At 44.4% G+C, this 12,053-nt stretch overlaps 1 protein-coding gene across 2 annotated transcripts in view; it reads left to right on the top strand.

Annotated features, from left to right (window-relative positions):
• Window positions 1–6,452, top strand: part of nckap1 (NCK-associated protein 1) — a 297,326-nt gene extending 290,874 nt beyond the window's left edge. For both annotated transcript variants that reach the window (XM_070875820.1, XM_070875819.1), the window contains exons 30-31: window positions 4,548–4,637; window positions 5,458–6,452. In XM_070875820.1, coding sequence (XP_070731921.1) covers window positions 4,548–4,637; window positions 5,458–5,574 — 207 coding nt within the window. In that variant the 3' untranslated portion in view covers window positions 5,575–6,452. The remainder of the gene's footprint in view (window positions 1–4,547; window positions 4,638–5,457) is intronic.
• Window positions 6,453–12,053: the final 5,601 nt, after the last annotated feature.

The following is a 12,053-nucleotide window of genomic DNA, read 5'->3' as shown; positions in this document are numbered from 1 at the left end:
TTTGGACACCCATCAGTGCTGATCCTTAATTGCTAAGAGGGATGAGCATGTTATCAAGTCAATTATTTTTCCCCACCCATCAAATCCATGTCCTCCTACTTTGTGACCTATTGTACTGGAGTTCTAATGCACCATCTTTTAGCATTGCCTTCATTTCACAAGATTATTCCCTTCAATCTTCACCCAAGATCTTGATTTATTAGAAACTGTACATGGATAATCCCCCTTTACCAAGAAGGGTTTTACTCCTGGCATTTCTTCATTGTATGCAGTAATTTCTGCTGTTGACTCTTGATTGGTTTATCAAGTTCTGTTACCAATGAACTGGATGTGAAAGAGGCATCTTACTGTCCACCCTTCCACCATAGCTTCATAGAGCCACACAAAATATTAATCTGTTTCTCTAATAGCTACTTGGTTTCATTAACATGGGCAGAGGCCTGAGAATAGATAGTCAGCCTAGAGCAATGTAGCAGGAGAAATGACAAAGCTTGATGGGAAGAAAACATTTTAGAGATTTTCATATTTCCTTAAATTTAACAGGTGGCACTTTAAATCTACAATGTATTTCCACAATTTGACTTGAAATGGAATGCTTTATAGAATTAATATATTCTAAACTACAGCAAGTGATTGTTTTTAGAACCAACAGGGAATATAAAATAAAAATAACATGCAGATGTTTTTTTTATTCATTCATGGGATGTGGGTGTCACTGGCAAGGCCAACATCTATTTCCCATCCCTAATTGCCCTTGAGAAGCAACCTTCTTGAACCACTGCAGTCCATTTGGTTTAAGTACTCCCACCATGCTGTTGGGTAGTGAGTTCCAAGATTTTGACCCAGCTACGATGAAAGAACGGCAGTATATTTCCAAGTTGGAATGGTGTGTGACTTGGAAGAGAACTTGGAGGATGTTGTGTATGCAACACCTTGTAACCAGCATTCTACCGCCACCAGAGGGCGCATCTGCTGGAGTCCCAAGGAATCCCAGCATCCCTTGGGAGCACTGCATATAAGCAGGCCTCCCATGCCATGCCAGCACTCGAGTCAGAATAAAGAGACAAAGGTCACACTTGATCAAGTCTACAGTACTCAGTCATTTGTGTTATTTGAGACATAACAGAGGTGCTGTCCTTGTCCTGCTCGGTGGTAGAGGTTGCGGGTTTAGGTGGTGCTGTTGAAGCTTTGGCGAATTGCTGCAGTGCATCTTGTAGATGGTACACAGAGCAGCCATGTTGCCAGGAGTGGTGGAGGGAGTGAATGTTTAAAGTGGTGGCTGGGTGCCAATCAAGTGGGCTGCTTTGTTCTGGATGGTGTCGAGCTTCTTGTGTTGGAGCTGTACCCATCCAGGCAAGTGGAAGGTGTTCCATCACACTCCTGACTTGTGCCTTGTAGATGGCTTTGGCGAATCAGAGGGTGAGATACACACCGCAGAATACCCAGCTTCTGATCCGCTCTTGCCACAGAATACCCAGCCTTTGACCTGCACAGTACTTATGTGGCTGGATCAGTTAAGTTTCTGGTCCATGGTGGCCCCCAGGATGTTGATGGTGGGGAGTTCAATGATGGTAATGCCATTGAATGTCAAGGGGAGGTGGTTAGACACTCTTGTCAGAGTTGGTTATTGACTGGCACTTGTTTCGTGCAAATGTTGCTTGTCACTTATCAGTCCAAGCCTGTATGTTGTCCAGATCTTACTGCATGTGGGCACGGACTGCTTCATTATTTGAGGAGTTGGGAATGGAACTGAACATTCTGCAATTTTCAGCAAACATCCCCACTTCTGACCTTTATGATGGAGGGAAGGTCATTGATGAAGCAGCTGAAGATGGTTGGGCCTAGGATACGGCCCTGAAAACTCCTGTAGCAATATCCTGCAGCTATATTTGTTACACACTTGCTTCCTTTCTTGGGACAAAAACTAGTTACCACAGAAACAAAAAAAAGGAGTAATTTCACCAGCTGGATTGGAAAGGTACATACAGATTTTGTAGATGATTTGCAAATTTAGATTAATTTAACTGCTCAACCTCTACAGACAGGATCACTTATTTCAACAGTAACGCCGTGTCATGCTGAGAACACAACTTTAGATTTAACTTGTTAACTTAAGTGGCAGAACAAATGCAATTGAAGCCCATGGGATTACAGGAGTAGTGGCTGCGTGGATACAAAATTGGCTAAGGTCAGAGAGGAGAGTAGTGGTGAACGGTTGTTTTTCAGACTGGAGGGAAGTATGCTGTGGTGTCCCCCAGGGGTCAGTGTTGGATCTTTTTAATATATATTAATGACCTGTACTTAATTATACAGGGAATAACTTCAAAGTTTGTAGATGAAACTAAACTCGAAAATGTCGTAACCAGCGAGGAGGATGGTAACAGACTTCAGGAAGACGTAGACAGACTGGTGAAATTGGCAGACACAAGGCAGATGAAATATAACGCAGAGAAGTGTGAAGTGATTTATTTCGGTAGGATGAATTAGGAGAGGAGAGGCAATATAGACTAAATGGTACAATTTTAAAGGGGGTACAGGAACAGAGAGGCTTGGGGTGTACATGTACAATTCTTTGAAGGTAGTAAGACAAGTTGAGAAGGTTGTTTAAAAAGGCATGTGGGTTTCTGAGCTTCAAATAGAAGTACAAAATAGAGTACAAAAGCAAGAAAGTTACGCTCAACCTTTGTAAAATACTGGTTAGGCCTCGACAGGAGTGTTGTGGTCAATCCTGGACACCACACTTTAGGAAGGATGTTAAGGCCATAGAGAAGGTGTAAATTTACTGGAACGGTACCAGGGAGAAACATAAACTGGAAAAGAATGGGAAGATAGGATGAACAGAATTGGTGTGTACATTTTTTTTGATTTCTAAACATTTAATTTAATAATTTAAGACTCACTGTTGGAGTTTCTGACATGGGTAACTTTATTGCTATAACATTGTTTATATTTAACAAAGCAATGTTTTATTTGAAACCTTGCAAGCCAGTCAGCCCACGAAGACAAGAATTTCCCTCAACCTGTGACTGAGAAGATTAAAATAATTGCATTCAGAGAATAAGAAATACAGGGAAGGTGGCAGATATTAAATATGTAAAATGATGATTTTTTTTGTAAAATATTATTAGATTTTAGGAAACAATGCTGTGTGCTATTATTATTGTAGAAAATTTTCCAGCATTAGTAGATTTTATGAATTTGCACTACAAACGCAAAGCTTCGTGCACCAGGATTGCACATCAGGAATCCAGGCACAGATTGCATTCCGCAGGATTTTCTGCACAATAAGCTTTAACGGGCAAGGTTCGGGGTAGGGTGACCACTCTGCACCAGATTCTCTTTTTTTTCTCGCTCTCGTGCGCTCGCTCTCCCACTCTCTCCCTCACCCTCTCGCCTTCTCTCCCTCTCGCCCTCCCGCTCCAGTCTCTCTCCCTCCCCCTGCCCCTCTCGCTCCCTCCCTCCCCGCTCCCTCACTCTCGCGGTTGCCCTCGCCCTCTCTTTCCCCCCCCACTCCCTTGCCCTCTTTCCACCCCACCCAGTCTATTTTTCCATCCCCTCCCCGTCTCTTTTTCCTTCCCCCCCCCCCCCCAGTCTTTCCTTCTCTTTCCCCCCCCCCCCCCGCCCTCCGGCTCTCTTTCTCCCCCCCCCCCCCCCCCCGCCCTCCGGCTCTCTTCTCTCCCTGCCCCCGCCCCCCCCCCCTCCAGCTCTCTTTCCCCCGCCCCCCCGGCTCTCTTTCCCAAGTACTTCCTTTTACTATTCGCAAAATGATAAGGGAAGATGTTCCCTCATTGTCAGATGTTAACTAATTCTGGTTTGTTATTCCCATCACTAAATCTAGTATAGCCTGTTACCTTGTCAGTTCTAAAACATAGTGTTCGACAAAACAGACTCAAATATATTCGAGAAACTAATTGGCTTCACTACTTGTGGTTTTCTGCCTCTCCCAATCTATGTAAAAATGAAAGTCTCCACTTTTTTTTTGCAAGATGCTTCCCTAAATCTGTATTTATACATTCCCCCACTACATTACTGTTACCAAGAGTTTTGTAGATGATTCCTACCAGAATTATGCACTCCTGTTCCTTAACTCCACCCATGGTATTTCCATTGCCTGATCACCCTTCCTGAAATTACTTCTGTCAGTGTCTTTTATCAATATTGTTACTACTTTCCTTTTCCCAAATTTCCTGTCCTTTTTAAAGATTCTATAACCTAGAATATTTAGCTCTATATCATACCCAACTTGTAGTCAGGTCTCTGTAATAGCTATTACATCATAACCTTTAAGCTAAATTTGTGCTTCTAACTTACTTGTTTTATTTCTTGCGCTTGGTACATTTATGTACAGAACTCTTATTTGGGTAACCGCTGGTCTTTTTCTAACACTTTTTGATTTTTAGTCTGGACTTTCCCCAAGATTTCTTATTCTATTGTTTAATAATATGCCATAATGATTGATCATTGTCAATCATTTTGTTAAAACCGCACTATGCATTTGAAAATCAACACTATTAGTGTATTTATAAACTACAAATGTTTCTCTGCAGCTTGCATCTTCAAGTTTGCTAAAAATTGGACAAGAGACTGACAAAACCACTACCAGAAACAGAGAATCTGTTTATCTACTGCTTGACATGGTGAGTATTAAGTTACAACGTTGATAACTATTTAAGATTATATGCAATCATGTCAAAATCAAAGAAATTTCATAAAATCATTGAAATTAAAATACAGGCAGAAAAGATTTGCCCCACTGAGCCAGTGCCAACTATTCAGCTGAAACTATCTTACAAGCTCAGATTTTGTTTTGAACAGTTTTACTACTTGAATTTATTGCTGATAGAGGTCTTGTGTATCCTCGTCACAATCCAATAACTTGGTACTATAGAGGTCAGTTGGCATCATCTGAACAGCTCTGCAGTGGCCTATCTCTCATTGCCAAATAGCAGCAGAATGCATCATGTTTGATTGTAATCGTATTCCTGTCCAAGTAGTTCAATAATTCAATCCTGATTTTTTTTTTTTGTTGCTAACCTACAAGCTTATTTTTTTTTCCTGGTTCTACAGAGACAGTAGCCAATGATTAGAATAGTGTCACAAAATATATTTAGAGTCAAGCAAGTTCAGATAACCAGGGTAATTGCTTGCACTAGCAGTCATGTTTTATGTCATGAGCTCATCTGCAAACATCCAGCTTGTCTTGCTTTGAAAAATTACCTACAGTATTTGTTTTAACTTTGCACTTACAAACTCTTTGTCTTTAAAATAATGTTCAGTGTAATATTTATGGTGCTTTTGCTGACCTGCTAACACTAGTTTTGTTAAGGCTTTTTGTGGTTTGTTTGCACCACTATATAAGCATAGCAACAGTGTGGCCTACTTTGGTCACTGAAAAGACTGATTGAAATGCCACAGTGTATATAATCATTGCTGACATATGGGTGGAATTTTCCTCAGATTGTACAAGAGTCTCCTTTCCTGACAATGGACCTGCTGGAATCTTGTTTTCCTTATGTCCTCTTGCGAAATGCATACCATGCTGTCTACAAGCAAAGTATCACATCATCTGCATAAATTGGAATTTAATGGATGCAAGATTCAATGTAACTAAATGTTCTCCAGCACTGGATTACAAGCTAACAACTGTAGAATTGTTTCACTTTATAGTCTAAAAAAGTTATGAAACTGAATCATTTTTCATAAACATACATTGTAGACCAGTGATTTCTATTATGTTGATATTGATATGCTTGACTGATTTGCTGAATAGTGGCAAAGCTGAATGGTTTTACTTTAAATAGCAGCTACATTTGTTCAAATTACACTGCAATGTTGGTTGAGTTTTAAAAATGAATTGTGCACAAGAAACAGCTGTTTTGAAAACATCTTCCTTAAAGCTGTATTAAAAATGCAGAGGAAAATTCATCTAGTTATTATTTGGAGATGATGCTCTAGCTTCCTTCTGTGTGTAAATTATTTCAGATAAGGCAAGAAAAGATTTGTACCTGTCATTCTTCATTGACAGTAAATGGGATGGATGGGTTATTAGTTGCATTTATGCATTTATTACAATAATTCTATTTCCTTTAATTTTAAACAATTGCTATATTAGTTACTCTGATGAAATACATTATGTAATATCTACAAATTCTATAGGAATGCTGAAACCTCCAAAAACAATTCTAGCAATCCACTGCACATTACTCTATGAACAACCGAAGTGATGTTTGTATAAAGCATAGTATAATTTTTTTTATAAAACTAACTTCAGTGGAGAGCTTGTTGAATTTCACACTATCATTGTACTCTGTTGTACGGTATGACTGTATGAATATTTATCACATATTGATAAAATGGCAGCCCTTAACCTCTTTTATATGTTTTACATTTTTCAAGTTTTAGTGTATCTTCCATAACGAACAATAAAACACCAGGTTACTTCACATTCACAACAGAGAATGCTCATTTGTTAAAAAATATGACTGCTGCCAACGACATAAAGTCTATGCGCATGCACAGTTCCAATGGTCTCTTGATTGTTCTTGCTGGACTTCGTAGTCAGCAGTCATTTTGATAGAATTGAAATTGTGCTAGTTTTGCCGGTCACTAGAATAATTCACAGCCCTGTATCTTAAAGGTGGTCACAGTCCCCAAAGGTTTAGGAATGGACAGTAACTGTTAACAAAATCCTAATGTATGTCGTCATCATCATCATCATCATCATCATCGTCATAGGCAGTCCCTCGAAATCGAGGAAGACTTGCTTCCACTCTCAGTGAGTTCTCAGGTGACTATACAGTCCAATACAGGAATTGCAGTCTCTGTCACAGGTAGGACAGATAGTCATTGAAGGAAAGGGTGGGTGGGAAGTCTGGTTTGCCGCACGCTCCTTCCGCTTGTTTTCTGCATGCTCTCGGCGACGAGACTCGAGATGCTCAGCGAGCTCCCGGATGTTCTTCCACCACTTAGGGCAGTCTTTGGTCAGGGATTCCCAGGTGTAGGTGGCGATGTTGCACTTTATCAAGGAGGCTTTGAGGGTGTCCTTGAAACGTTTCCTCTGCCCACCTGGGGCTCACTTGCGATGTAGGAGTTTCAAGTAGAGCGTTTGCTTTGGGAGTCTTGTGTCGGGCATGCAGACGATGTGGCCTGCCCAACAGAGCTGATCGAGTATGGTCAGTGCATCGATGTTGGGGATGTTGGCCTCATCGAGAACACTGATGGTGCGTTTATCCTCCCAGGGTATTTGCAGGATTTTGCGGAGACAGCGTTGGTGGTACTTCTCCAGCAATTTGAGGTGTCTACTGTATATGGTCCACGTCTCTGAGCCATAGAGTGGCAAAAACACGAAGGCAGAATATTATCTGAATGCCGGCTGAATAGGAAAAGGGGAGGTGCAACGAGACCTGGGTGTCATGGTACATCAGTCACTGAAAGTGGGCATGCAGGTACAGCAGGCGGTGAAGAAGGCAAATGGTATGTTGGCCTTCATAGCTAGGGGATTTGAGTATAGGAGCAGGGAGGTCTTACTGCAGTTGTACAGGGCCTTAGTGAGGCCTCACCTGGAGTATTGTGTTCAGTTTTGGTCTCCTAATCTGAGGAAGGACGTTCTTGCTATTGAGGGAGTGCAGTGAAGGTTCACCAGACTGATTCCTGGGATGGCAGGACTGACATATGAGGAGAGACTGGATCGACTGGGCCTGTATTCACTGGAGTTTGGAAGAATGAGAGGGGATCTCATAGAAACATATAAAATTCTGACGGGACTGGACAGGCTAGCTGCAGGAAGAATGTTCCCGATGTTGAGAAAGTCTAGAACCAGGGGACACAGTCTAAGGATAAGGGGTAAGCCATTTAGGACTGAGACAAGGAGAAACTTCTTCACTTGGAGTTGATAACCTGTGGAATTTCCGACCGCAGAGTTTTGTTGATGCCAGTTCATTGGATATATTCAAGAGGGAGTTAGATATGGCCCTTACAGCTAAAGGGATCAAGGGGTATGAAGAGAAAGCAGGAAAGGGGTAGTGAGGTGAATGATCAGCCATGATCTTATTGAATGGTGGTGCAGACTCGAAGGGCCGAATAGCCTACTCCTGCACCTATTTTCTATGTTTCTATACAGGAGGCGGGTATCACTACAGCCCTGTAGACCATAAGCTTGGTGCCAGATTTGAAGTCCTGGTCTTTGAACACTCTTCGTCAGGCGACCGAAGGCGATGCTGGGCACTGGAGCAGTGTTGGACCTCGTCGTCGATGTCTGCCTTTGCTGATAGTAGGCTCCCAAGGTATGGGAAGTGGTCCACGTTGTCCAAGGCCGCGCATTGGATTTTGATGACCGGGGGGCAGTGCTGTGTGGCGAAGTCAGGTTGGTGGAGGACCTTTGTCTTACGGGTGTTTACTCTAAGGCCCATGCTTCTGTACACCTCGGTGAAGATGTTGACGATGGCTTGGAGTTCGGCCTCTGTGCACAGATTCAAGCGTCGTCCGGGTGCTGTAGTTCGATGACAGAGGATGGGACGGTCTTGGATCTGGCTTGGAGGCGAAGAAGATTGAGCGGGTTCCCACTGATTCTATAGTTTAGTTCCACTCCAGCGGGAGCTTGTTGAGCGTGAGATGGAACATTGCAGCGAGTAAGATCAAGACGAGAGTTGGTGCGATGACTCAGCCCTGCTTGACCCTGGTCCGGATGTGGATTGGGCCTGTGGTGAATCCGTTGGTCGGGATCATGACTTGCATGTCGTCATCGAGTAAGCGGAGAATGGCAACAAACTTTTGGGGGGCAGCCGAAACGGAGGAGGACACTCCATAGCCCCTCGCGGTTAACAGTATCAAAGGCGTTTGTAAGGTCAAAGAAGGCCATGTGCAAGGGTTGATACTGTTCCCTGCATTTCTTTTGCAGTTGTCGCGCGGTGAACATCATGTCCATTGTACCCCATTGTGGACGGAATCCGCATTGTGATTCTGGGAGGAGCTCTTCAGCCACAGGGAGAAGACGGTGGAGGAGGATTCTAGCGATGACTTTTCCAGTGGCCGACAACAGGGAGATTCCTCTGTAGTTGCCGCAGTCGGACTTGTCGCCTTTTTTAAAGATGGTCACTATTATGGCATTTCTGAGCAGGCATGCACTCCTCCTTCCAGATGAGAGATGAGATCATGCATTCGCGCCAATAGTGCGCCTCTGCCATTTAGTGCCTCAGCGGGGATTCCATCCACTCCTGATACCTTGTTCTTGAGCTGATGAATGGCCTTTTCTACCTCGTGCAGGGCTGAGGTTTTGCTGAGATGGTGGCGGGTAGCATGCTGCGGAATGGAGTCAAGGACACTCATGTCAAAGGCAGGGTCTCTTGAGATCTTCGAGGTGCTCCTTTCAGTGGGCCCTGACTGCCTTGGTGTCCTTGATGAGTGTCTCCCCATTCTTGGCCAGCAGTGGGGTGGGGCCTTGGGTGCTTGGGCCATAGGTGGACTTGTCTGCGGTGAAGAATCCTCGCACGTCATGGCTGACGGCCAACTGCTGAATCTCCTGTGCTTTCTCCACCCACCATCTATTCTTTCGGTCTCGGGTGTTTTGTTGGACCTCGGCCTTCAGCCGTCAGTAGAGCTGCTTTGCTGCTCCCATGTTGGGTTGTTGCTTTAGGTTCAGAAATGCCCTGCACTTGCGATTTATTAGCTCCTAGATTTCCTGGTCATTCTCATCAAACCAGTCCTGGTGTTTCCTGGTTGAGTGACTGAGCGTCTCTTCGCAGGCACTGGTTATGGTGGCCTTGAGGCCAGATTAAGCGCTGTGGGCACTATGCGTCTCAGAGTCTTCAAGGGTTGGCAGTGAGGTGCTGGCTGTATAGGGCACTCTTAGTTGGGTCTTTGAGTGCCCTGGTGTTGATTTTTCTGAGGCATTTCTTCTGTTGCCTTCGTCGTTTTGGGGCTGTATTAATGTTGATGACGGAATGGATTAGGCGGTGGTCCATCCAGCAGTCATTGGCTCCTGTCATGGCGCGGGTGATGCGCATGTCGTTCTGATCCCTCACTCGAACGATGACATAATTGAGCAGATGCCAGTGCTTGGAGTGAGGGTGTTGCCACGATGCCTTGTACTTGTCCCTCTAGCGGAACAAGGTGTTGGTGATGACAAAGTCATGTTCTCAAGGCATTTTGTCAGGAGCAGGGTTCGCTGGAATTGATTTTCCTTATCCCCTCTCTGCCAATCACGCCTCCCCGGAGTGTCCTTACCGTTGGTCGCCCAGGAGGATCAGTTTGTCGTCCACAGGGACGTAGGACAGGCATTGTTTGAGGCTGGAGCAGAATACCTCTTTGGCCTCATCTGTTGTATTGAGTGTTGGGGTGTATGCACTGATAACTGTGGTGCACTGGTTCCGGGATAGGATGAGCCGGAGAGTCATGAGACGTTCGCTAATCCCGCAGGGGGAGTCGCTGAGGCGGTCGACCAGCTCATTCTTGATGGCGAAACCAACTCCATGGATGCGGCATTCTTCTGGTTTACATTTTTAGAAGAAGGAGTAACCACCACCTTCTTTGAACTGGCCTTCCCTTGCCCGCGGATCTTGCTTATGGCGTCGACGTCGAAGTGTCTTAAGTTCCAGGGCAACGATGGCAGTGCAGTGTTCCGGTCTGTCACATAGAAACATAGAAAATAGGTGCAGGAGTAGGCCATTTGGCCCTTCTAGCCTGCACCGCCATTCAATGAGTTCATGGCTGAACATGCAACTTCAGTACCCCATTCCTGCTTTCTCGCCATACCCCTTGATCCCCCTAGTAGCAAGGACTACATCTAACTCCTTTTTGAATATATTTAGTGAATTGGCCTCAACAACTTTCTGTGGTAGAGAATTCCACAGGTTCACCACTCTCTGGGTGAAGAGGTTTCTCCTCATCTCGGTCCTAAGTGGCTTACCCCTTATCCTTCGACTGTGACCCGTGGTTCTGGACTTCCCCAACATTGGGAACATTCTTCCTGCATCTAACCTGTCTAAACCTGTCAGAATTATAAACGTTTCTATCAGGTCCCCTCTCATTCTTCTGAACTCCAGTGAATACAAGCCCAGTTGATCCAGTCTTTCTTGATGGGTCAGTCCCGCCATCCCGGGAATCAGTCTGGTGAACCTTCGCTGCACTCCCTCAATAGCAAGAATGTCCTTCCTCAAGTTAGGAGACCAAAACTGTACACAATACTCGAGGTGTGGCCTCACCAAGGCCCTGTGCAACTGTAGTAACACCTCCCTGCCCCTGTACTCAAATCCCCTCGCTATGAAGGCCAATATGCCATTTGCTTTTTTAACCGCCTGCTGTACCTGCATGCCAACCTTCAATGACTGATGTACCATGACACCCAGGTCTTGTTGCACCTCCCCTTTTCCTAATCTGTCACCATTCAGATAATAGTCTGATAACCTCACATTTATCCACATTATACTTCATCTGCCACGCATTTTCCCACTCACCTAACCTATCCAAGTCACTCTGCAGCCTCATAGCATCCTCCTCGCAGCTCACACTGCCACCCAACTTAGTGTCATCCGCAAATTTGGAGATACTACATTTAATCCCCTCGTCTAAATCATTAATGTACAGTGTAAACAGCTGGGGCTCCAGCACAGAACCTTGTGGTACCCCACTAGTCACTGCCTGCCATTCTGAAAAGTACCCATTTACTCCTACTCTTTGCTTCCTGTCTGACAACCAGTTCTCAATCCATGTCAGCACACTACCCCCAATCCCATGTGCTTTAACTTTGCACATTAATCTCTTGTGTGGGACCTTGTCGAAAGCCTTCTGAAAGTCCAAGTATACCACATCAACTGGTTCTCCCTTGTCCACTCTACTGGAAACATCCTCAAAAATTCCAGAAGATTTGTCAAGCATGATTTCCCTTTCACAAATCCATGCTGACTTGGACCTATCATGTCACCTCTTTCCAAATGCGCTGCTATGACATCCTTACTAATTGATTCCATCATTTTACCCACTACTGAGGTCAGGCTGACCAGTCTATAATTCCCTGTTTTCTCTCCCTCTTTTTAAAAAATGGGGTTACATTGGCTACC

This window comes from Pristiophorus japonicus, chromosome 3 (assembly GCF_044704955.1).
Source record: "Pristiophorus japonicus isolate sPriJap1 chromosome 3, sPriJap1.hap1, whole genome shotgun sequence".
NCBI classification, from domain to species: domain Eukaryota; kingdom Metazoa; phylum Chordata; class Chondrichthyes; family Pristiophoridae; genus Pristiophorus; species Pristiophorus japonicus.
Note: the sequence above shows the minus strand (reverse complement) of the source record. Positions and strands in the feature narration are given on the sequence as shown.